The 26,711-nt window shown below is 46.7% G+C and overlaps 1 protein-coding gene and 1 long non-coding RNA gene across 8 annotated transcripts in view; one reads left to right on the forward strand and one right to left on the reverse strand.

The window, feature by feature from the left end:
• Positions 1-14,929, reverse strand: part of LOC140427870 (uncharacterized) — a 49,439-nt gene extending 34,510 nt beyond the window's left edge. The window contains exon 1 of one of the 3 annotated variants that reach the window (XR_011948654.1): positions 14,725-14,929. This is a non-coding gene — a long non-coding RNA (uncharacterized lncRNA). The remainder of the gene's footprint in view (positions 1-14,724) is intronic. The other 2 variants (XR_011948653.1, XR_011948655.1) reach the window with 2 other exon arrangements.
• Positions 14,930-15,116: 187 nt separating this feature from the next.
• The window catches only part of LOC140427869 (POU domain, class 2, transcription factor 1-like), a 329,760-nt gene continuing 318,165 nt past the window's right edge, over positions 15,117-26,711 (forward strand). For all 5 annotated transcript variants that reach the window (XM_072513676.1, XM_072513677.1, XM_072513678.1 and 2 more), the window contains exon 1: positions 15,117-15,261. In XM_072513676.1, coding sequence (XP_072369777.1) covers positions 15,228-15,261 — 34 coding nt within the window. In that variant the 5' untranslated portion in view covers positions 15,117-15,227. The remainder of the gene's footprint in view (positions 15,262-26,711) is intronic.

A 26,711-nucleotide genomic window follows, 5' to 3' on the forward strand; every position in this document is an offset into this window, starting at 1 on the left:
CTTAAACAGACCTTAAATTTGCCATTCACAGGTGTTTAGGTCTATGTAGGTTTAGGCTTTTGGAGCAATGAAAATTGAGCCTGTTTGTACTCAGCAGTCAAGTCAAATGGCCCTCCTGAGCTCTGATTTCCCACCAGTGCAATTTAAAATCTGGTTCCTTCCCCTGCCCGCAAAAATAGAATCTGCTACAACTGGAGTAGGAACTTCTGAATGCATGTCCCACATGCCATTTTTTAAAGGACTCTCCAGTTTGACTCAGTGAAGTCAGGTCCATGTCTTCAGAAGATGGCACCAAAACCATCACATAGATTATGAAGAAGAGCAGACCGGGAATGGCGGTCAATGTTACAGGTAATGTGGGAAGAGAATCCATTACAGGAGATGCTCTGACTACAATCAGATGCCATGATGTGGAGATGCCGGCGTTGGACTGGGGTGGGTACGGTAAGAAGTCTTACAACACCAGGTTAAAGACCAACAGGTTTGTTTCGAATCACTAGCTTTCAGAGCGCAGTTCCTTCATCAGGTGAGTGAAGCTCCGAAAGCTAGTGATTCGAAACAAACCTGTTGGAATTTAACCTGGTGTTGTAAGATGCTTATTGTACAATCAGATGGATAAGACTGGAACCAAGCAGGGCAGTCTTATCCAGTTGTACAACACGGCAGAGGCATTTGTGGGTGGCATGGTAGCACAGTGGTTAGCACAATTGCTTCACAGCGCCAGGGACATTGGTTCGGTTCCTGGCTTGAGTCACTGTCTGCGCGGAGTCTGCGCGTTCTCCCCGTATCTGCATGGGTTTCCTCCGGGCATTCCGGTTTCCTCCCACAAGTCCCAAAAGACCCGCTGTTAGGCGAATTGGACATTCTGAATTCTCCCTCAGCGTACCCGAACAGGCGCCGGAGTGTGGCAACAAGGATATTTTACATAGAACATACAGTGCAGAAGGAGGCCATTCGGCCTATTGGGTCTGCACCAACCCACTTAAGCCCTCACTTCCACCCTATCCCCGTAACCCCTCCTAACCTTTTTTGGTCACTAAGGGCAATTTATCATGGCCAATCCACCTAACCCGCCCATCTTTGGACTGTGGGAGGAAACCGGAGCACCCGGAGGAAACCCACGCAGGAGAACGTGCAGACTCCGCACAGACAGTGACCCAGCAGGGAATCGAACCTGGGACCCTGGCGCTGTGAAACCACAGTGCTAATCACTTGTGCTACTGTGCTGCCCACTTTCACAGTATCACAGATCATTTCACAGATCATTTTCACAGTAACTTCATTGCAGTGTTAATGTAAGCCTACTTGTAACAATAATAAAGTGTCATGTGAGAGTCCCTTTAAGAAAAGTGTGTGTTATCAAATGGCTGCAGTGATGTCATTGTGTGGGTGGAGCTGGAATGTGATTCTGCTTTTTTACTTTCGTTTTGAGCTGGAAGCTCTTTTTGGCTCTGTGTTTTAGTTTTGCTTTCAGTTGGCGAGCTGCATTCCAATCAAGCAGATGTATACTGGTCTCTCACTGTATGTTAAACAAGGTGTTTAGATCATTTGATAATTTAAAAGTGATAATTGTTCTCTGTAGAGAATTCAAGCCTACTGTCTTTGTTAAAAATTGTTTTGGCATATGGATGTTGTTAGAAAAGTTACTAAGGGTTACCTATAGAGTACTATCTTTTTAGGGGGGTTATCAGTGTTGGTAGTTGGTAAGATGTTTGCTGTGGGTTTATAAAATGTTAACTGGATTCATAGAATAAACATTGTTTTCTTGTAAAAATAATTTAGATCTCTGTTGCATCACACCTGTAAAGTGGGCCCTTGTGCTCCCCATAACCAAAATCTATTAAAAGTTGTGGGTCAGGTGACCTCCAAAATATACTTTGATGTTCTCTAAACCCTGGCCCATAACAAAAGATTATTATTATTTTAGCAAGATAGTGTAGTTGACTGTGTTAAAGGCGGCAGAAGAAGAAAAATCATGTTCCAAAGTTCTTTTCAGCAAATGATTTACTTTTGAAATGTAGGGTGCAAACGAACGGCTATGCTGTACCCATAAAATAGCACGCCATGGCGCAAAGTGGCAGATAGAAGCCGGGAGACCTCACTCCTGGGATCTATCTCTTCGCTTCGGAGATCTCAGGTGAGCGCCGTTCAGTACTGGTTCCCACAAACAGGGACCAGACGGATCAGCACTCGTGTGGGTCTCCCAGGGGTCGGAGGCCCCCAGGTGCATAAACCTTGGGCAGGGTGGTACCCTGGCAGTGCTGATACCACTTGGGCACCTTGAAAGTATCACCTGGTGCCAGACTGGTACTGCTAAGGCACCCAGGTGGCACTGCCAAGGGGCCAGGTTGGCATTTTCACGTGATGGCGATCAGGCTGGAGGTGCCCAGCATGGGTGTTGAGCGGGGAGCCGCTCATAGTGAGTTGGGTCTGGGGACGTGTGTTCAGGGGTTGCATAGATCGGGACGCTACTCTGAGGAGTTCCGGTGAGTGGACCTCCTCAATGCAGAAAACGGGGCTGTGTGTGGTCTCAGCTGCGCGCTTTTCGCTATCTAACCAGCGGCTGTCCGATAGCGTTGTGTTTCTCGGCACCGTGAGCGCCAGGAAACAGGTGGCTAAATGCACTTGCATTGGGACTTTGTTCCCATTTAGTCAAATCACGTCCATAGTCACTGTTTTAAGAACATAACAAACAGGACCTGGAGTAGGCCATATGGCCGCTCGAGGCTACTCTGCCATTTACTAAGATCATGGCTGACCCTCAACTCTATTTTCTCCCCAATTTCCGTTTCCCTTGATTTCCTTGAGAGTCCAAAAGTCTATCGATCTTAGTCTTGAATATGCTCAACATCTGATCATACACTGTCCTCTGGGAGAGAGAATTACAAACATTCTCTGAGTGAAGTAGTTTCTCCTAATCTCAAATGGCCATCCCGGGCAGCACAATTGCTTCACAGCTCCAGGGTCCCAGGTTCGATTCCCGGCTTGGGTCACTGTCTGTGTGGAGTCAGCACGTTCTCCCCGTGTCTGCGTGGGTTTCCTCCGGGTGCTCCGGTTTCCTCTCACAGTCCAAAGACGTGCAGGTTAGGTCGATTGGCGATGATAAATTGCCCTTAGTGTCCAAAAAAGTTAGGTGGGGTTGCTGGGTTACGGGAATAGGGTGGATGTGTGGGCTTAGGTGGGGTGCTCTTTCCTAAGGGCCGGTGAAGACTCGATGGGCCTCCTTCTGCACTGTAAATTCTGAGACTACACTGCCTGGCTCTAAATTTTCCAGTCTGGAGAAACACCTTGTAACTTCTATTTTGTCAAGGCCTCTCAGAATTTTACATGTTTCAATTTTTCATTTCACCTTACATCCTTCTAACCCCCAAAGAGTGAAGGGTCATTCTATTCAATCTCTCTCATCATAGGAGACGTCTCTTAACTCTGGAATGATCCTTGTGTACCTTCACTGCACACCCTCTCAGCTAAGAATATCATTCCTTAGTTACAGAGATCAAAACCATATGCAGTACTCCAGATGGATTCTAACCAAAGCCTATACAATTGCAGAAACACTTCCTTCCTTTTGTACTCCAGTCCCCTTACACTAAAGGTCTATCATCTGCCTTCCTAATTGCTTGCTATACCTGCATGTTAACTTTCTGTATTTCTTGTACAAGGACTCTCAAAACCCTTTAAACGCCAGCATTTAATAGTTTTTCGCCATTGAAAGAATATCAGTTTTTCTATTGTTTTATTATTTCCTGCGATGCGAGTACTACTGGCAAGGCCAGCATTTGTTTCCCATCCCTGCTCTTCCAACCAAAGTAACTTAACATTTCCCCAAATTATGCTTAATCTTTCACGTTTTCCCCCCTTGGTTAACCAATTGATATTACTTTGCATCCTCTTTGCTGGTGACTTTCCCACAACTTCGTATTGTCAGCAAGCTTGGATATGTTACATTCAGTCCCTGTATCCAATTCATTGCTATAGATTGTAAATAGCTGAGGTCCCAGCCTGACCCTTAAGTCACTCCATGAGTAACAGCCTGTCGAACTGAAAATGTCCTGTTTATTCTTTCTTTCTGTCCTTTAAACAAACCTCTATCTGTGCTAATAAATTATCTCTAATCTCATGAACCTTTCTCCTGAGCAACAAGCTGTGTGACACTTTATGGAATGTTTTGAAAATTCAAATATACTACATCCACTGGTTCCCACTTAGCAATGTAGGGAAATGCAGCAGCTAATTTTTGCATAACAGCATTGAGACAGTGACTAGATTATTTATTTTAATGATAAATGGTTGAGATATAAATATTGACCAAGACATCAGGAGAATTCCCCTGTTCCTCCTATAATAGTATCATGGATTTTTTACATACACCTGAGAAGACAGACAGTGGTTTGGCTCAACGAAGGTATTCTTGAGGCTCTTTAGTAGAACTCTTGCCTCTTAGGCAGAAGGTTGTGGTTACAAATCCAACGCCAGGTGCTGAACACAAAATCAAAAGAACTGACACTCCAGTGTGGCACTTAGGATGTCCTGTACTATTGAAGATGCTGTCTTTGTGATGAGAGATTAAACTAAGGGACCCTGGCTGCCCCAGGTGCATGTAAAAGATCCCACAGTACAGGGAATTAGCCCCAATGTCCTGGTTAATATTTATCCATCATCAACATCAGAAAAACAGATTTGGTCATTGTCACAATGCTATTTGTGGGAGCTTACTGTGAATAAATGGACTGACAACACAACATTAAAAGCACTTCAAAAAAATTACTTAACTGCTTGTAAAATGCTTTGGGATATCTGGTGATCATGAAAGGCTTTATATAAATGCAAGTATTTATTTCATAGAATCATATAATTTACAGTGCAGAAGGAAGCCATTCAGCCCATCGAGCCTGCACCAATCCTTGGAAAGAACACCTTACTTAACCCCACACTTCCACCCCATCCCCGTAACCCATTAACCACCTAACTTTTTTTGAACACCAAGGGCAATTTAGCATGGCCAATCCACCTAACCTGCCCATCCTGTGGGAGGAAACTGGAGCACCCTTACTGGATGGTAAGGGAGGTGGTGTAGCTCTGTTATTTAAGGATGACATCCGGGCAACAGTAAGGGATGACATCGGTGCTATGGAGGATAAGGTTGAATCCATTTGGGTGGAAATCAGGAATAGTAAGGCGAAAAAGTCACTGATAGGAGTAATCTATAGGCCACCAAATAGTAACATTATGGTGGGGCAGGCAATAAACAAAGAAATAACTGATGCATGTAGAAATGGTACAGCAGTTATCATGGGGGATTTTAATCTACATGTCGATTGGTTTAACCAGGTCGGTCAAGGCAGCCTTGAGGAGGAGTTTATAAAATGTATCCGCGATAGTTTCCTAGAACAGTATGTAATGGAACCTACGAGGGAACAAGCGGTCCTAGATCTGGTCCTGTGTAATGAGACAGGATTAATTCAGGATCTCATAGTTAGGGGTCCTCTCGGAAGGACCGAACACAATATGGTGGAATTTAAAATACAGATGGAGGGTGAGAAGGTAAAATCATAAACAAGTGTTTTGTGCTTAAACAAAGGAGATTACAATTGGATGAGAGAAGAACTAGCTAAGGTAGACTGGGAGCAAGGACTTTACATTGAAACAGTTGAGGAACAGTGGAGAACCTTCCAAGTGATTTTTCACAGTGCTCAGCAAAGGTTTATACCAACAAAAAGGAAGGACGGTAAAAAGAGGGAAAATCGACCATGGATATCTAAGGAAATAAGGGAGTATCAAATTGAAGGAAAAAACATACAAAGTAGCAAAGATCAGTGGGAGACGAGAGGACTGGGAAATCTTTAGGGGGCAACAGAAAGCTACTAAAAAAGCTATAAAGAAGAGTAAGATAGATTATGAGAGTAAACTTGCTCAGAATATAAAAACAGATTGTAAAAGTTTCTCCAAAAACATAAAACAAAAAAGAGTGGCTAAGGTAAATATTGGTCCTTTAGAGGATGAGAAAGGAGATTTAGTAATGGGAGATGAGGAAATGGCTGAGGAACTGAACAGGTTTTTTGGGTCGGTCTTCACAGTGGAAGACACAAATAACATGCCAGTGACTGATGGAAATGAGGCGATGACAGGTGAGGACCTTGAGAGGATTGTTATCACCAAGGAGGTAGTGATGGGCAAGCTAATGGGGCTAAAGGTAGACATGTCTCCTGGACCTGACGGAATGCATCCCAGAGTGCTAAAAGCGATGGCTAGGGAAATTGCAAATGCACTAGTGATAATTTACCAAAATTCACTAGACTCTGGGGTGGTCCCGGCGGATTGGAAATTAGCAAACGTGACACCACTGTTTAAAAATGGAGGTAGGCAGAAAGCGGGCAATTATAGGCCAGTGAGCTTAACTTCGGTAGTAGGGAAGATGCTGGAATCTATCATCAAGAAATAGTGAGGCATCTGGATGGAAATTGTCCCATCGGGCAGACGCAGCATGGGTTCATAAAGGGCAGGTTGTGCCTAACTAATTTAGTGGAATTTTTTGAGGACATTAACAGTGCGGTAGATAACGGGGATCCAATGGATGTGGTATATCTGGATTTCCAGAAAGCCTTTGACAAGGTGCCACACAAAAGGTTGCTGCATAAGATAAAGATGCATGGCATTAAGGGGAAAGTAGCAGCATGGATAGAGGATTGGTTAATTAATAAAAAGCAAAGAGTGGGGATTAATGGGTGTTTCTCTGGTTGGCAATCAGTAGCTAGTGGTGTCCCTCAGGGATCAGTGTTGGGCCCACAACTGTTCACAATTTACATAGATGATTTGGAGTTGGGGACCAAGGGCAATGTGTCCAAGTTTGCAGACGACACTAAGATAAGTGGGAAAGCAAAAAGTGCAGAGGATACTGGAAGTCTGCAGAGGGATCTGGATAGGCTAAGTGAATGGGCTAGGGTCTGGCAGATGGAATACAATGTTGACAAATGAGGTTATCCATTTTGGTAGGAATAACAGCAAAAGGGATTATTATTTAAATGATAAAATATTAAAACATGCTGCTGTGCAGAGAGACCTGGGTGTGCTCGTGCATGAGTCGCAAAAAGTTGGTTTACAGGTGCAACAGGTGATTAAGAAGGCAAATGGAATTTTGTCCTTCATTGCTAGAGGGATGGAGTTTAAGACTAGGGAGGTTATGCTGCAATTGTATAAGGTGTTAGTGAGGCCACACCTGGAGTATTGTGTTCAGTTTTGGTCTCCTTACTTGAGAAAGGACGTACTGGCACTGGAGGGTGTGCAGAGGACATTCACTAGGTTAATCCCAGAGCTGAAGGGGTTGGATTACGAGGAGAGGTTGAGTAGACTGGGACTGTACTCGTTGGAATTTAGAAGGATGAGGGGGGATCATATAGAAACATATAAGATTATGAAGGGAATAGATAGGATAGATGCGGGCAGGTTCTTTCCACTGGCGGGTGAAAGCAGAACAAGGGGCCTAGCCTCAAAATAAGGGGAAGTAGATTTAGGACTGAGTTTAGGAGGAACTTCTTCACCCAAAGGGTTGTGAATCTATGGAATTCCTTGCCCAGTGAAGCAGTAGAGGCTCCTTCATTAAATGTTTTTAAGATAAAGATAGATAGTTTTTTGAAGAATAAAGGTATTAAGGGTTATGGTGTTCGGGCCGGAAAGTGGAGCTGAGTCCACAATGATCAGCCATGATCTCATTGAATGGTGGAGCAGGCTCGAGGGGCCAGATGGCCTACTCCTTGTAGCGCACAAAGATTCCGTGAGACAAATAGAGTGAAGTCGATGAGGCTTTATTAAGCGTGTCTGTTCCCCCGCAGCTCAATAGTAGACTGGACTGCGGGGGAGGACTCCGGCTTCTTATACTCCGCCTTCAGGGCGGAGCTAGAGGTCAACGGCCACCCAGGACCCGGGATCTGTCAGCCAATGACATTAGGGCTTCCAGTCCCACATGACCCCCCAATACATACTACCACATTCACCCCTTGTCAAAAATAAACCCGGCGGGGTGATGCTTCGTATGGTGGTAAGGGTTTACAGGGCTGATCCTGGGAGGAAAAAAAACATTCACATGGCAATACAGTATTGTACAATTTTGTCCTGTTTCAACTATTTACAGAGGGTATAGGGAGAAAAGCAAAATGTTCTTGTGAAAAGTCCATATTTTGATTTAGATCGACGCCACGAGTCGGTCGGGCGGTCTGGTCGTCCGTGTCGATCGCCTCGGCCCCGGTGGTAGTGGTGGTGCTTGTACCGGTGTTGTCGTCTCCGGGAGCCTTACGGTTTCAGCTTGGGCTTTATTCTTGGTCGGGCCTGAGGGGAGGGGAACCGATCCTTCTGGGAAGGGGGCGGTCGCGGGGTGCGGCGGTGGCAGGAAGGGCACGGTCAAGGGCATGGGTGAATGGTGTCGGGGGGGTGTGTGTGTTGCCGGCGGGCGCCAGATCCTGCAGGGAGACCGTGTCCTGTCGGCCGTCGGGGTACTCCACGTAAGCGTACTGCGGGTTCGCGTGGAGGAGGTGAACCCTTTCGACCAACGGGTCCGCCTTATGTGCCCGCACATGCTTTCGGAGCAAGATGGGTCCTGGGGCCGCCAGCCAGGTCGGCAGCGACGTTCCAGAGGAGGACCTCCTAGGGAAGACAAGGAGACGCTCATGAGGCGTTTGATTAGTGCTCGTACATAATAACGACCGGATGGAGTGGAGAGCGTCCGGGAGGACCTCCTGCCACCGTGAAACTGGGAGGTCCCTGGACCGTAGGGCCAGTAGGACGGCCTTCCACACCGTGCCGTTCTCCCTCTCTACTTGCCCGTTCCCCCGGGGGTTGTAGCTGGTCGTTCTGCTTGAGGCTATGCCCTTACTGAGCAGGAACTGGCGCAGCTCGTCACTCATGAAAGAGGACCCCCTGTCGCTGTGGACGTATGCGGGGCAACCGAACAGTGTGAAGATGGTGTTCAGGGCTTTAATGACTGTGACCGCGGTCATGTCAGAGCAGGGAATGGCAAAAGGGAAGCGGGAGTATTCGTCCACCACATTAAGAAAATATGCGTTGCGGTCGGTGGAGGGGAGGGGCCCTTTGAAATCGAGACTGAGGCGTTCAAAGGGGCGGGAAGCCTTAATCAGGTGCGCTCCATCCGGCCTGAAAAAATGCGGTTTGCATTCCGCGCAGATGTGGCAGTCCCTTGTGACTGTACGGACCTCCTCTAAAGAGTATGGGAGATTGCGGGACTTGATGAAGTGGAAAAACGGAGTGACCCCCGGGTGGCAGAGGTCCTCGTGGAGGGTTTGGAGGCGGTTAATTTGTGTGTTGGCACATAGAACATAGAACAATACAGCGCAGTACAGGCCCTTCGGCCCATGATGTTGCACCGAAACAAAAGCCATCTAACCTACACTATGCCATTATCATCCATATGTTTATCCAATAAACTTTTAAATGCCCTCAATGTTGGCGAGTTCACTACTGTAGCAGGTAGGGCATTCCACGGCCTCACTACTCTTTGCGTAAAGAACCTACCTCTGACCTCTGTACTATATCTATTACCCCTCAGTTTAAAGTTATGTCCCCTCGTGCCAGCCATATCCATCCGCGGGAGAAGGCTCTCACTGTCCACCCTATCCAACCCCCTGATCATTTTGTATGCTGCCACATGTGCCGTGGGATACGGCATCGGACGGCTCGTTCAGCTTTCCGGGACGATACAAAATCTCATAGTTGAAGGTGGAGAGCTCGATCCTCCACCTTAAGATCTTGTCGTTTTTGATTTTGCCCCGCTGTGCATTATCGAACATGAAGGCTACCGACCGTTGGTCCGTGAGGAGAGTGAATCTCCTGCCGGCCAGGTAATGCCTCCAATGTCGCACAGCTTCCACTATGGCTTGGGCTTCCTTTTCCACTGAGGAGTGGCGGATTTCTGAGGCGTGGAGGGTCCGGGAGAAAAAGGCCACGGGTCTGCCCGCTTGGTTAAGGGTGGCCGCTAGAGCTACGTCGGAGGCGTCGCTCTCAACCTGGAAGGGGAGGGACTCGTCGATGGCGCGCATCGTGGCCTTTGCGATATCCGCTTTGATGCGGCTGAAGGCCTGGCAAGCCTCTGTCGACAGAGGGAAGGTCGTGGTCTGTATTAAGGGGCGGGCCTTGTCTGCGTACTGGGGGACCCACTGGGCGTAGTATGAAAAGAACCCCAGGCAGCGTTTCAGGGCTTTTGGGCAGTGCGGGAGGGGAAATTCCATGAGGGCGCGCATACGTTCGGGGTCGGGGCCTATTATCCCATTGCGCACTACGTAGCCCAGAATGGCTAGCCGATTGGTGCTAAAAACGCACTTGTCCTCGTTGTACGTGAGGTTCAAGGCTTCGGCGGTCTGGAGGAATTTTTGGAGGTTGGCGTCGTGGTCCTGCTGGTCGTGGCCGCAGATGGTTACATTGTCGAGATACGGGAACGTGGCCCGCAACCCATGTTGATCAACCATTCGGTCCATCTCCCGTTGGAAGACCGAGACCCCGTTTGTGACGCCAAAAGGGACCCTTAGGAAATGGTATAATCGCCCGTCTGCCTCGAAGGCTGTGTACTTGCGGTCACTTGGGCGGATGGGGAGCTGATGGTAGGCGGACTTGAGGTCCACGGTGGAGAAGACTTTATATTGGGCAATCCGATTGACCATGTCGGATATGCGGGGGAGAGGGTACGCGTCTAGTTGTGTGTACCTGTTGATGGTCTGGCTATAGTCTATGGCCATCCTTTGTTTCTCCCCTGTCTTCACTACTACCACCTGCGCTCTCCAGGGACTATTGCTGGCCTGGATTATGCCCTCCTTTAGTAGCCGCTGGACTTCGGACCGAATGAAGGTCCGGTCCTGGGCGCTGTACCGTCTGCTCCTAGTGGCGACGGGTTTGCAATCCGGGGTGAGGTTCGCAAACAAGGACGGGGGTTGCACCTTGAGGGTTGCGAGGCCGCAGATAGTGAGTGGGGGTATTGGGCCGCCGAATTTGAACGTAAGGCTCTGTAGATTGCATTGGAAATCTAATCCCAGCAAGGTGGGGGCACAGAGTTGGGGAACGACGTTTAGTTTGTAGTTTCTGAACTCCCTCCCCTGCACCGTTAGGGTAACTATGCAGAATCCTTGGATCTGTACGGAGTGGGATCCTGCAGCTAGGGAAATCTTTTGTGCGCTGGGATAGGTGGTCAAGGAACAGCGTCTTACCGTGTCGGGGTGGATAAAGCTCTCCGTGCTCCCGGAGTCGACTAGGCATGGCGTCTCGTGGCCGTTTATTAGCACCGTTGTCATCGTCGTCTGGAGTGTCCGGGGCCGAGCTTGATAGAGCGTAATTGAAGCGAGACGTGGTTGTAGTAGTGGAGTGGGGTCCGTTGTTGCCGTCCAAGATGGCGTCGGGGATGGACAAAATGGCCGCCCCCATACAGCGCACGTGGCTGGGGGTCACAAGATGGCGGCTGGGGTGGACAAAATGGCCGCCCCCACGCGTCGTACAGGTCTGGGGCGGTCCAAGATGGCGGCGCCCTTCCTCCCCTCGTGGTGGCCGGGACCCAAAATGGCGGCGTCTGCAGGTCGCACATGGGGCGCTGGGGGGGCTGGGGAGCGCTAGGACCGCGCGGAGCTCCCTCACCGGGGACAGCGGTGGTCGGGACCCAAGTTGGTGGCGCCGGCGCGTCAGACATGGGGCGCGGGGTGGGGGTTAGGGGGGGGCGTTAGGGACGCGCAAAACTCCCTCTTCTCCGTGGAGAGTGGTGGCCGGGACCGAAAGCCGTAGCGCCGGCGGGTCATACATGGGGTGCGGGGAGGGGGGTTGGGGAGCGTAAGCGGCGTGCAGGGCTCCCTGTTCTCCCGGGACCACGGTGGGCGGGACCCAGAGCGGCTGCGCCTGCGGGTCGTACATGGTGTGCTGGGGGGGGGGGGGGGGGGTTGGGGCACGTAAACGGCTTGAAGGGCTCCCTGTTCACCCGGGACAGCGGTGACCTCGCGGGACCGGCACACAACCGCGTAATGGCCCTTTTTCCCGCAGGTCTTGCAGATAGCTGCGCGGGCCGGGCAGCGCTGTCGGGGGTGTTTCGCCTGGCCGCAGAAATAACAGCGGGCGCCCCCGGTGCGACTCAGCATTTGGACCGCGCAAGCCTGTGGGGTGTCCGGGGGGTGGGGGTGGGTTTGTCGCGACAGGTACGTACGGAGCCCAATGGGCTGCCGCACGGTCGGGGCCGTAGGCGCGGGTATTACACGCGGCCACGTCTAGGGAGGCTGCTAGGGCCCGGGCCTCTGAGAGTCCTAGCGACTCTTTTCTAGAAGTGTTTGGCAGATTTGGGAGGAATTCATTCCTGCCACAAAAGCATCGCGCATTAACATGTCCGTGTGTTCATTTGCGTTCACCGAAGGGCAGCTGCAGGCTCGTCCCAAAATCAGCAGCACGGCGTAGAATTCGTCCATCGATTCTCCGGGACCTTGCCGTCTCGTCGCGAGCTGGTAGCGAGCGTAGATTTGGTTAACTGGGCGGACATAGAGACTTTTCAGTGCTGCGAACGCCGTCTGGAAATCCTCCGAGTCTTCGATGAGGGAGAAGATCTCCGTGCTCACCCTCGAGTGCAGGACCTGTAGTTTTTGGTCATCTGTGACCCGGCCCGTGGTCGTTCTGAGGTAGGCCTCGAAGCAAGTCTGCCAGTGCTTGAAGGCTGCTGCCGCGATCACTGCGTGGGGGCTGATCCTCAGGCATTCCGGAATGATCCTGAGCTCCATAGTCCTTTTTAGGCAAGCTTAATAAATTGTAGCGCACAAAGACTCCGTGAGGCGAATAGAGTGAAGTCGATGAGGCTTTATTAAGCGTGTCTGTTCCCCCACAGCTCAATAGTAGACTGGCCTGCGGGGGAGGAATCCGGCTTCTTATACTCCGCCTTCAGGGCGGAGCTAGAGGTCAACGGCCAACCAGGACCCGGGATCTGTCAGCCAATGACATTAGGGCTTCCAGTCCCACATGACCCCCAATACATACTACCACACTCCTGCTCCTAGTTCTTATGTTATGTTCTTATGAAAACCACGCAGACACGGGGAGAATGTGCAGACTCCACACAGACAGAGACCCAAGCCGGGAATCAAACCTGAAGCTGTGAAGCAACACTGCTGACCACTGTGCTACCGTGCCTCCTTAAATTTCTTTAATATCTCATCTGAAAGAGTGTAGCTCTGCCAGTGTAGCAATTCCACAGTACTGCATTTCAGTGTCAATCTAGGTTGTGTGAAAATCTCTGCAGTGGGACTTAATGCACAACCTTCTTAAACGTGAAAGTGCTACCAATGTTACATGCAGATTCTCAAGAGGTCAAGAAGAAACAGAAGAGATCGTCTACCATGGTCAGAGTCACAAAGATTAGGAATTAGTCACTTAGATCAGCAGTGATATTGTGTCTTCTGCTTCCCAGAAATTCAAAATAATCACACCTTTGGACTCAAAATGTTGGAGTATCATTTAAAAAAAATATTTTGAGTCATTTATATATTCACTCAACAAACATAATTACAAATCAAAACAAACCACCAGGGCTGTAATTAACAAACTGAACGAAATACTACCACCATCCCAACTCCCTGCCTCCCCATTTTAACCACACCCCCGCTGACATCTTAACTTTTCTCGAAGTAGTCGATAAACTGCTGCCACCTCTGGGCAAACCCCTCAAGGCGAACTTTATTTTTTCTAACCTGAGAAACTCTGCCAGGTCACTCACCGACACCCCCAGTTCCCCCTCCCCCCCCCCCCCCAGTCCCTCCTTTTCAACAATATCCGTCTCCGGGCTACCAGGGCGGAAAATGCCAAGACATTGGCCTGTCGCCCCCTGGACTCTCGTGTCTTCCGACACTCCAAAGATCGCTACTTCTGGACTCTCGACAATGCTGGAGTATCATTGATTCTGTTTCTTACAGTTCTCCATGTGGCCAGTGAATTAATGATACCTTGTTGCTGGGCAGCTGACCAAAATGTGGCACATTCTCATAACAATGAGCTCCCAATTATTTTAAGAATAATAGAACAATATAAGTGTTCTTGCAAACGTTTGCAACCAGGCTTCACCACGCAGAAAGAACCAAAGTTGCCAAAGAATTTAAGGTTGTGTGGACAAGGGTATATCTGAAAAAGGCACAAGGATGATGTGCACTTAATTTAATACTCTGGAAGCATTGTCAAGGTAAATGGATGTATTAATTAGACTATCCCATTGACTGAAAGATTTTAATCTCACTACAACCTCATTTACATATATAAACTGGCAGTCACCAACAGCGCCATGGAATTGCCAGATTGAGCTGGCAGAGTGGCAGAATAGTTCAAAGGCAGAACAATTCTCGACTCTGATTTCGTTTGAACTATCAAGTACCAAATGCCCAGTTTGCCATCTTCTATTATCCAAAATATGAAGATGTTGGGAACCTCTGCTTTCCCAGTGTTTAAGTTCACCAGAAGTGTGACTTTTTTTCTCTCCTTGACAGTTATTAACCGTCACAAAAGAAAGATTGGATCGCTGCTCTCACAATGAAACCCTTAAACACACACACACTGCGAACCCCAAAGGTCTCCTGAAGCCTCAGGTCCCAAGGGTATTTCTGCCCCTGTACAGAAAGTCGCTTTCTATTCGTGAATTTCCGTCCATTTCCGTCTGCATACGCGCGCCAAGGACGACAGCGATTACCGACCATTTTAATAAACAGCGGAATACAATACCAGAGGATGAATGAATGTACTTAATGAGCATCCATGGGCCGCAGCTCGCGGAGGGGAGAGGGGGCGGGGGAAGGAATCCATTCGGCAATTTCCGGAAGAGACCCGTTTTCCAAAACGAAAAGAAAATAAACAAAACGACGGCTTTTCACCCATGCACGCTCTCGGGGATATGGACAGCCCCACACGCAAACACAAATCAAACCCCGCCCGTTGTAATTTAGCTGCTGAGCTTATGTTCCGTTTAAAAATCAGGTCGTTAATTTCCGTTCGTTTCCGCCGAAGGGGGCCGAAGCGTCTGCGGCGGTGACGACAAAGGCGCGCCTTTAAAAGAAAATCCGAAATAAATAAATAGTTTTTAATGCGAGTTAATGTGATGTTTATTTAAAAAAAGCCCGGATGTGAATGGGGCTTGTTTGTCAGTGGGTTGTAAATAGTTTGCGGATTGTTGGTGATATTTTGATCGAATCGCGGGGGATTCCGGGTAAAGTGAATTGATATTCAAAATGGCGGATGGAGCGTCCAAAGATGAAAAGCCAGGTAATGGCTCTAATTTTACATATTCATATTTCCATTTAGCATAATTTATTTTGCCTTATTACTGTATTTGATTGCGGGGCCAGCAAAAAAGAAAACTTTAATGCATTTCTTTCTGGTACAAACACAGCCGGATCGGCCGTTTCGACGAAGCGCATTCCGCCGAGGAATTTTTTTAAAAATAAAAATTTAAGAAAAGGAAGGGGAGGGAAAAAAAATAAAACAAATAAAGGGAAAGCGAAAGAAAGAGAGGGGAGGACAATTTTGACTTTAAAAAAATTATGCAAAGTAAGCCGCGGCGTTTTACATTTTCTACTGTCTTTTTATTGATGCAAAAGCACTCTATGCTAATTTGGGATCAGATATTAACCTCCGGTTATATTCAAGGGGATAAAATAATAGAAAATCTTTCGGAAGGTTTTGTTGAGCTGGCCAAAACGCGGACCGGCGGAACGGCTGAAGAAAGGGAACATGTTAAAAATCCGTATCTTGTTTGAGCGGGATCAAAATCTGAATGTGTAATATAGGCTGAAGAGGGTTTGTTTTTAAATCGTAGGAACGCCCCTCATGTTTAGGTGAATAGATTTAATAACTTGACGTGCGCGTTTGGTGTGTAATTTTTTTTATTATTGAGCCGGATGATCATCATTACTTTCCCTAGTCCTGGGCTCTGGTGAGCTCCGATGACGGAGAATGCAAGCAGGAATGCTTATTAAAATCTGCCCCGAGGTTTTAATGAGCAATCTAGGCCTTGACTGATTTGTTTCGCTTTACTTTTTGATAATCGCTCTTGGCATTCAGATTACATGGCGTAACACCCGTATTTGCTGAAACAGATTGCCAAATGAATTGTAAACGTGTATTCACGATTTCTATTTTTATATAATCCTGGATATTTAAATATATAAACAAATACACGATCCTACCGAATACGCTAGGTGGTTGTTTATTGGCGCTTTGTTTATTTAGGAAAATTATTTGCTTGAAACCCTTGGCTGGTGTTAATGTTTATTGTGCGCTTCAGTTCTGATTGAAGGAAAATGATCAACGGCACGCCATATATAAGTGTACAAAATATTTTTTGTCTTGAAACGCCATCATAAAAATACATTGACAAAAGTTTTAAGCAGTATTTTTAGGGATTTTAAAATATGAAACCCAAATATTTACATTAATAATGTTAGTATTAATCAGGGTGTTTAATCAGGGCGTTTGATGAAGGGGTGTGCCAGCGGCTGAGGAAATGTATTCCGAGCTACCTGCAGGTCAATGACACGAGGGGAAATTTCAGCAGCGGTGGTGTGGGAAGCACTGAAGGTGGTGGTCAGGGGGAGCCGATCTTGATCCGGGCCCATGGGGAGAAGGTGGTTAGGGCAGGGACGGACCGACTGGTAAAGGAGATACTACAGATTGAGAGGAGGTATGCGGAGACCCCAGAGGCAGGGCTTTTAGGGAACGGCAGAGGTTACAGGTGGAGTTTAGCTTGGTGACCACAGGGAGGGCGGTGGAGTAGCTGAGAAAGGCGAGGGGGGCGATCTATGAACATTGAGAGAAGGCCAGCAGAATGCTTGCACAGCAGCTCAGGAAGAGGGAGGGAGATAGGGAAAGTAAAGGACTGAGACGGGAACCTGGTTGGTGATTCATTAGGGGTGAATAAGGCGTTTAGGGACTTCTACAGCAGGCTGTACAGGTCGGAACCCCCTACGGAGGGGATGAGGCACTTCTTGGAGGGGCTGAATTTCCCAAAGGTGGACGGGGAGCGGGTAGAAGGGCTGGGGGCCCCAATCGGGCTGGAAGAGATAGTGGAGGGCTTGAAGGCCATGCAAGCGGGTAAGGCCCCGGGTCCGGATGGGTACCCAGTGGAGTTTTATAAAATGTTCTCGGGGATATTGGGGCAGGTGTTGGTGAGGATGTTCAGTGAGGCAAGGGAAAGAGGGGTGTTGCCCCTGACGATGTCACAGGCAACAATTTCGCTGATTTTTAAGCAGGATAAGATAAGAACCCAGAGCTGTGTGGGTCCTACAGGCCGATCTCCCTGTTGAATGTAGATGCCTGTTGAATGTAAATGCCAAGTTGCTGGTCAAAATCTTGTCCTCCAGGATGGAGGATTGTGTTCCGGACGTTATTGGGGAGTACCAGACGGGGTTTGTTAAGGGCAAGCAGTTGGTGGCCAATGTAAGAAGGCTGTTAAATGTGATCATGATGCCCCCGGAAAGTGGGGAGGTGGAGGTAGTGATCGCAATGGATGCAGAAAAGGCTTTTGATCGGGTAGAATGGGACTATCTGTGGGAGATACTGGGACGGCTTGGATTCGGGCGGGGCTTTATTGACTGGGTCAGGTTGCCGTAGCAGGCTCGTGTGGCAAGTATACGGACGAATAGGACAACATCGGACTATTTTAGACTGCACCGGGGGACGAGACAGGGATGCCCCCTCTCCCCACTGTTGTTTGCGCTGGCGATAGAACCGTCAGCAATTGCTCGGAGAGCCTCGAGGGGCTGAAGAGGACCGGGGCGGGGTGGAGCATAGGGCTTCGCTCTATGCGGATGACCTGCTTCTGTATGTTTCGGACCCAATAGAGGGGATGGTAGAAATCATGAGGACTCCAGGGGAATTTGGCTGGTTTTCAGGGTATAAGCTTAATATGGGAAAGAGTGAGATGTTTGTGGTCCAGGCGAGGGGACAGGAGAGGCGACTAGGTGAGCTGCCATTTAGGTTAGTAGAGGGAAGCTTAAGGTACCTAGGCATCCAAGTGGCGCGGGAATGAGACCGGCTGCATAAATTAAATCTGGCCCGGCTGCTGGACCAAATGAAGGACGATTTTCGGAGATGGGACGTGCTTCTGTTGTCTCTGGCTGGGAGGGTGGAAATGGTGAAGATGACGGTCCTCCCGAGATTCCTATTTGTATTTCGGTGTCTCCCCATCTTTATTCCACGGTCCTTTTTTAAGCGGGTCAACAGAGTGATCACGGGCTTCGTCTGGGCGGGCAAGACCCCGCAAGTAAGGAAGGTAATGCTTGAGCGGAGTCGGGGAGAGGGCGGGCTGGCGCTGTCAAATTTTAGCAACTATTACTGGGCGGCTAATATAGCCGTGATCAGGAAGTGGGTGGTGGGGGAGGGGTTGGCATGGGTGCGTATGGAGGCGGCTTCATGTAAGAGCACCAGTTTGGGGGCGTTGGTAACTGCGCCTCTGTCATTCCCGCTGGCATGGTACTCCACCAGTCCAGTGGTGGTGGCGGCCCTGAGAGTTTGGGGCCAGTGGAAGCGGCATGTGGGAGCAGTGGGAGCATCGGTCTGGGCCCCAATCGGTGCTAATCACCGGTTTGTCCCGGGGAGTATGGACGGGGGTCCCGGTTATGGCGGACAGCGGGGATTGAGAGGATGGGAGATATGTTCATAGAGGGGAGCTTTCCGAGTATAAGGGCGTTGGAGGAAAAGTTTGGGTTGGTGAGGGGAAACAAATTCAGGTATCTGCAGGTGCGGGACTTCCTTCGTAAACAGGTGTCAACCTTCCCGCTCCTACCGCTAAGGGTGATTCAGGACAGGGTAGTTTCCAGAGGGTGGGTAGGAGAAGGGAGCGTCTTGGACATTTATAAGGAGCTTATGGGGTCGGAGGAGGCGCAGACCGAGGAGCTGAAGCGCAAGTGAATGAAGCGCAAGTGGGAGGAGGAGCTGGGAAGTGAGATAGAGGATGGTCTATGGGCAGACGCGTTGAGTAGAGTCAACATGTGCCAGGCTCAGCCTGATACAATTTAAGGTTGTTCACTGGGCTCACATGACAGATTAGTTTAGATTAGAGTAGGGTGGCTTTTGCACTATGTTTATGGTTTCATGTATATTGTTTATTTGGTTCTTGTTACTATACGAAAAATACCTCAATAAAATGTTTATTAAAAAAACCTTGGGGTGTTTGTGCATATTTATATAAACCACTTTTAACTCCACAGGTTATAGTACAAATGAACTGATTTATTTTTTAAAATCTGTGCTGTTGTGCCTTGTTCTGTGACTTGGTTATCAAAAGTATGTAAAAAGTGAAATAGATTTGCCAAAGTAAAATCTTATGCTGCTAAATTTTGTAGGTTATCTCCAAGGCTGATAATTTTTTTTGTAAGCTCAACAAATTAACACAGCGTTCACAGATTTATAAAATTTAAGCACATCCAACTTTTCTTTTTGTAGCTATATTGTTAAAGTTGTGACATTTTCATTTTGGAAGAAAATAGTTGCAGGTAACTAATTTTTTTTTTCTAAATCCCAATTTTATCCTTCTGAGAGCATTGCCACTGTTTTTCCATGACCACTATTGAGTTGTTTCAGGATCTGTTGGGAGAACACATGATTCATATAGGATGAACAGTTTTCTAGTTCTAACATGTGGCTGTTGCTTTTTTAATGGAACTTTGGAATGAAGACCAAAATGAATAGTACAGGACTGCACCAAAATTGGAAAGACCAGTAGGAGAATACAGTAAATTAAAAAATTAGAAAGAATGTAATTGGCTTGTAGATTATGCTGGCAGGCTGTAATTATTGCATATTTTCATTCACAACATTATTGAGAGTAGGTGGTGAGTTATCATTCTGTATCCACTGTGTAACTTGCTGGGTCATTTTAAAGGATTTGAGAGTCAACCATGTAGTACGGACTATATTCACATGTAGGTCAAAACTTATAACTAGTAGGATTGTTTTCTTAAAAGATGTGTATTCGGGAGTTTATGATTGGGTATATTACATAACTTTACCATATTTTTAAAATTCAGTTTCATAGTAATATTATTTGAATCATTGGATAGTTGATCCAGTACCATAACCAATCTGGGCCCTGCTGAATTTGGCTCTTTCCAAAGGCCGGTGCAGACTGGATGGGCTGAATAGCCTCCATCTGCACTATAGCGATTCTATGATTAACACTTTTATAATGATGGGGAGGAACATTCAAGCTTTACCATGTTGGGAATCAAATAATAGGTGGTTTAGTGAGCTTTAGAGGGAGGTGTTGTGGAACAGTGAGGAGCTTCCCTGCCTCTGAACCAGAAGCTCTGGGTTTGAGTTCCATCCCAGAACTTGATGGCCAGGAACGATGCATTCATTAACGGACCAAACAGGTTGACAAACACCCTGCGAACCCTTCCAACACATGCCAGTGGCAGGCATGTGATGGAACCACCACTATCCATAACTCCTGACTATAATGTGTGTAAAAGGGCACATTACCATAGTAATGCAGACTTTCTGAGTGAATTGTAACACTACCACCAGCAATAAGCTTTCGTTTCAATGAAGGAGGATGAATGTGTAGAATTTTGAGTTTAGGAGGACTGGAAGAAAGTTGGAAAGAGCACAAGAGTATTGATAAAATATGTAAAGCAAAGATTACTGAAGGGAGAGGTCAAGGGTAATGTGGGTTTTTGTGTCCTGTCTAGATATGAGATGGGAGTAATGAAATGGTGTCCTCTTGTAGTGGACCTACTTTCTTGATTATCTATCTGTTCAATACAATTCATCCGGTTTAAATTTTACTTTTGGCAGACAACTGCGTGATTTGAATTTAGGACTTGGGGTGTGATCTAACCGAATCCAAACAGAGTCCTGGGATGAGCGTGTTTAGCCGGGTGATTTCTGGTACTTGCAGCGCTGAGAAACACCTTGCTATCTACTGGGACTCTGGTTCGATTAGGGGCCTCAGCGGCAACTCCCCAATGAGGTCGCACTTAGCCCTGTTTCCAGCACTGAGGAGCTCTGCTCGCAGGAACTCGCGATTTTAAAAATGCCATCCCGGTCACTCTATTTCCCCCCACATGATCCTCCCCGGTGTGGTAAAATGCCAGCCTGGCACCCTGGCAGTGCCACCTAGGCACCATGGTAGGGTGCCAGGCTTTTAGTGCCAGGGTACCAAGCTGGCTGTGCCCATGTGGCACCAGATGTTCCAGGGTGCCACCCTACCTAGAGGGCAAGTCCCTTGGGCCCTCCGATTCCCTGGGAGATGCCCACAAGTGTTATTCTGCCTGGTCCTCATTTGTGGAGACCATTACAGACAGCGCTCGCCCAATACATATTAGAGGGAGACTAGCTTGCTCACTCAAATATGCAAATTTGCAAAATAGTGATCCAGCCCACAATTGTGGGACTTGGATCGTGCCGTCTTGTGAGATTGCCTTGGGTCTTGTGAGGTGTGGTGACCGGGGAGATCACATAACTGGGATCTACTGGTATCTACCATCCATGCCGTGCTGCCTTTGGGTGCAATGCGGCTGGCAGATCTTGCCCGTGATTTCATTCTCTGCAGTTTTTACTCCTTAGGTATCTCTTGTGGATTAGCACTTGTTACCCCCCCCCTTTTATTTTTGCAATTTTAAAGATGCTTTTGAAGGCAAGTAAAAGCAGCTGGTATGCATGATAAATACTATATTAAAAACATTTATTCTTCTCAACATGTTAGTCTCACCAACATGTTGGTCTCAAAACTAAATTATAACTGGGTGCATACAGATTTATGTTTTGGTTATGTTTTCAATTTTCTTTCTCCTGCTTTCAGGTTCTTCAACTTTCATTTCAGTACTTTTTTTTGTAAACTTGACGCTAACCGAATCATCCTTCTCATAAGTGAACTATTTATATCAACAAATAGCATCAATTTTAAGAACAAAGGAAATATAGCCTTTCAAGTTGAGGTATATTTTAAAACATACTATATTTAAATTCAATACTGTTGGGCTTCCACATTTGATATAGTGGGCAGCACGTAGCACAGTGGTGAAAATAGTTGCTTCACCGCTCCAGGGTCCCAGGTTAGATTCCCGTCTTGGGTCACTTGTGTGTGTGTGGAGTCTGCACGTTCTCCCCGTGTCTGCGTCGGTTTCTTCCAGGTGCTACGGTTTCCTCCTACAGTCCAAAGATGTGTGGGTTAGGTGGATTGGCCATGCTAAATTGCCCTTGGTGTCCAAAGGGGGATAGGGTGGAGGTGTGGGCTTGGGTAAGGTGCTCTTTCCAAAGGCCGGTGCAGATTCGATTGGCGGAATGGCCTCCTTCAGCCCTGTAAATTCTATGATTCGAAGTTTAAACTGTGTAAAGTAGATTATTTGTGAAACATTAACTTGAATAGCTCCTGTTATAGTCGGGACTCTGATATTTGGAGATAGCAATCTAATCAGGAATGTCACCCAAGATTATTTTTTGTTGGACTATATCTTTGTCTAACAGTTGCAACAAAAACTTGTTTTTCAATGGTAGGACAAATATACATCAACATTTTACATTAATTAGATTGCGGAGGAACTTAGTCCTTGTTTGGCTTAGATGTGTAAAAAACCTAGTTTGAAACTTTTATATATCATTACAGTTCTCATTTGTTCTTCAAAGCCTAGGAGGTGGAAGAAAACCTGAGTTTTATTACAATCCTGTCAATTGAATTTGCTAGCAGGTGGAGGAGGCAATCTAATTCCATCTTTTGACAATGCTCACTTGACTAAAGAATAAAATGGAGATATCTTAAGAATTTCCAGATTAAAAATTTTCCCAAATCAATTTTTAATTGCTCTTTCTTGCCTAAATATGCAGTTACAAACTTCCTTTCCAATTCTGAATGTTTTCTCTGACCTTTTCAGTTCACGACAAGAAAAATGCAAATTATTTCTTTGCCTTTTTTTTAAGTACTTAAACTGTGAAACCAGTAACTAAGGATTCTTGAAATAATTTTTTTAAAGTGATAATTAAATCCCCGGTACATGGGATATTTTTGAGGTTCTATTTTCAACATCAGAAAATTGGAATAAGGAAGTGGAATCCTACAAAGAATCTTCAAAACCTGGATTATTTCACTTTTTCTTGCATTTCTCTCAGTGCCTCTTTAGGACTCCAGCATATTTTCCTCAAGGTGATAGTAAAGCTTTACTCCTGTGCAGAATTTCTACGATAGACAAGGGACAGCTACCAACCATTAACACTGACTTTGAAAAGCTCTGCTTCATCGGCCCCTCCAGGTGTTATGCTTGCATCAATTCCATTTGGTGTATTTCTTTTCCAAATTTTCAAATGTTAGCTAAATTTTAATTAATATATCTTCAAAATTCAACAGTCACCCATTTCACATTTTTAGCATCATGCTGTATCCAGTGTAAACAAAACTGAATAAAATTATATTCAGATGATAAAAACAAATGGTATATCCTAGTGTAATCTTAAATCTGTTCATGCTGCTGACCTCCTCTGTCCCAAGTTCTTTGCTAAATATTAAACACTGAAGTGCAAATGCACAGCTGTGATGATGCCATTGTGTGATTTTGTTACTAGCGTGCAGATACCTGGACTCCATTTTCAGTGCAATGATCAGGGAGAGCTCCATGCTTTTAAAGTCAGACTTGTCCATCTTTCTGATAGTGAGAAATTATCCATTTTTCCCTCTTTTCATTGAATTTTTTTCAAATTGTGAAGCTCCTTTGTAGCAATGCATCATTGTGTTTCCAATTCTCTGGTTTTGTTCAAATCTTTTATTCTCACTTAAAAGAAGCTGACTTTTGGATGCTTAATTTATAATTTTGAAGAATTTGCATATAATTTACTAAAATGGCATGTTTGCAATGCACTTAATTTTAATTGGGCAATTTTTCATTATATATAACCAGTCATTTTAATCAAAATTTCATTCTTAAATATATAGAATGATTAAAGGATAGTATTCAAATGCAACTTAAGACATTAATTTCCTTTTATATGTAACACCCTTTATTGTTTTTCTATTAATGCCCTCATTTCTATTTCTAACTCTCTCATTTATTGATATACAAAACACTGGTTTTGTATAAACAACTAGGGATCTTTGGGTACTGTCAAAATGGGAAATTGGTGTGAGGTATTTGCTTCCTGTTGTCATATTTTGTCACGTTTTATACCAAATTTGTGCCATTAGAAATTAATGTTTAACATTGCCCCCAGAACATTTGTAACCTTAATGTATTTGATGAAGAGTTGAACTTTTGACCACATCTGCTCCATTACCATGATTGCCTACTTCTACCTCAATAGCATCAACTCTGCCTCAGCCTAGATCTATGGTTTTGTTAGCTCTAGAACTAGATGTTCCAGCTCACTCTCTGGTCTGTCCCCTATCTTCCACTCTATATAAATTTGAGCTCATCCCTTTTCTGCTAATTGCCTTACTCATACTGAGCCCTATTTATACATGACCAGTGCTTGCTGATGTGCATTGGTTCCTGGTTAAGTCACACCTCAATTTAAAAAAAAAAAAAAAAAAAATCCTTGTTTTTGAATCCCTTCTTTAGCCTAAAAATCTCCTAGCCTGATAAACGTCTTTGCACTCCTCTAGCTTTGATTTCTGGTGGTCATGCCTTTGGCTGCCTGAAGCTTGGAAACTCTCCTTTGAACCTCTCCACCTCTCAATCTCCCTCCTTTAAGTTAGGCCTTAAACTCTACCTCTTTGACTAAGCATTTGGTCACTTGATTGTATATCTCCTTATGTGGCTGGTTGTTGATTTTTATGTTCATATTAATAAAGGTAAGGTGAAGTCACCATAGTCCCAGCTGACTGTAGGTTGCTTTCTCCTTTTGAGGGGGAGAGCTGATTGGTGAGCTGAGGATCACCACACCTCATGTGACGGGCAAGGTTGCGAAGGCGGGTCTTCATGAAACAAATGTGCGCACTGGATTCCCACAAATACTGCTTTCTGAAATTTTCCCCCCTCGTTTTTCTTTATAGAAACTTTAATTACTGTGTACAATAAAGCTTTACAAATGTATCGATTACATTGTTTTTATCTACAATCTCTATTTCCCCCACTGGAAATTTCTCCCGTAAACCTTTGTGGCTCTCCACCTCTCTACCCTCTGCTACCCTGTCTTCCAAGGCCAAGCCAGTTCTGGATCCATCCAGCGAGTTCACCCCTGACCCCATGTGATCTAATCTTTTACACCAGCCTGCCCTGAGGGACCTTATCAAATGCTTTACTAAAGTCCATGTAGGCAACATCCACAGCCCTTTCCTCGTCATTTTTCTCACCTCCTCAAAAAGTTCAATCAAATTAGTGAGACATGACCGCCCTCGTACAAAACCATGCTGTGTGTCACTAATAAGACCATTTACTTCCGAATGTGCATAGATCCTGGACTGGATTCTCTAATAATGGAATTCTCTAATAATGGGGCTATGTCCCCACGCCGGCGTGAAAACCTCCGCCAACCACTCTGGCGTCAACGGTCCCTGAAAGTGAGGAATTCTCCTCTTCCTAGGGGGCTAGGTTGGCACCGGAGTGGTCCCTGCAGCTCCAGCTGGCGCGAACGGCCGACGCGACTTCGCGCATGCGCAGTACGGCCGGCGTGATTCGACGCATACGCGGGGGTTCCGTTCTCCACACCAGCCCCCGGGCAATATGGCGGAGCCCTACAGGGGCCCGGCGTGGAGTAAAATAGGCCCCCATGGAACCAGCCCACCTGCCGATCAGAGGGTCCCGATCGCGGGCCAGGCCACCGTGACCCCCCACCCCCCCCAAAGGACGGCCCCCGCAGACTCACCTTCCAGGTCTCACCACGTGGGGCCCAAGTAATCCATGCCGGCGGGACTCGGCCAAACTCGTCAACCACTTGGCCCATCAGGGCCCGGAGAGTGGCTGGGGGGGGGGGCGCGCTCAACGGCCCCTGACCGCGCGGCGGGAATCCTGCGGGCGCCCGAGTATCGGCGGGGGAGAATCGGGAAGCCGGTGTTGGGGTGGCGGGACGTGATTCTTGAGTACCCCCCAGGGATTCTCCAACCCGGCGCAGGGTCCGAGAATCTTTTCCAACAATTTCACTATCACTGACGTCAAGCTCACTGGCCTATAATTACGCAGATTATCCTTGCGACCCTTCTTAAACAACGGTACAACATTGGCAATCCTCTGGGATCTCACCTGTGGCCAATGACGACACAACGATTTCTGTCAGAGGCCCAGCGATTTCATCTCTTGCCTCCCTCAGTAATCTGGGATAGATGCCATCTGGCCATGGGGATTTGTTTACCGTAATGCTTTTTAACATATCTAACATTTCCTCCCTCGTAATAACAACCTGTTCTAAAATATTTACACATCCGTCTGAGACACCACCAATCAACATGTCCCTCTCCTTTGTGAATACCGATGCAAAATACTCATTAAGGACCTCGCCTCCTTCCTCTGGGTCTACACATAATTTCCCTCCTTTGTCCCTGAGTGGGCCAACTCTTTCTCTAGCTACCCTCTTGTTTCTAATATATGTATAAAATGCCTTGGGATTCTCCTTAATCCTGCCTGCCAAGGACATTTTGTGACCCCTTTTTGCCCTCCTAACTCCTGCTTGAGCTCTTTTCTACTTTCTTTGAATTACTCAAGTGCTTTATCTGTTTTTAGTTGCCTGTACCTCACGTATGCATCTTTTTTCTTTTTGACAATATTCTCAATTTCCGTGGTCATCCATGGTTC

Source organism: Scyliorhinus torazame, chromosome 8 (genome assembly GCF_047496885.1).
Source record: "Scyliorhinus torazame isolate Kashiwa2021f chromosome 8, sScyTor2.1, whole genome shotgun sequence".
Lineage (NCBI taxonomy): Eukaryota > Metazoa > Chordata > Chondrichthyes > Carcharhiniformes > Scyliorhinidae > Scyliorhinus > Scyliorhinus torazame.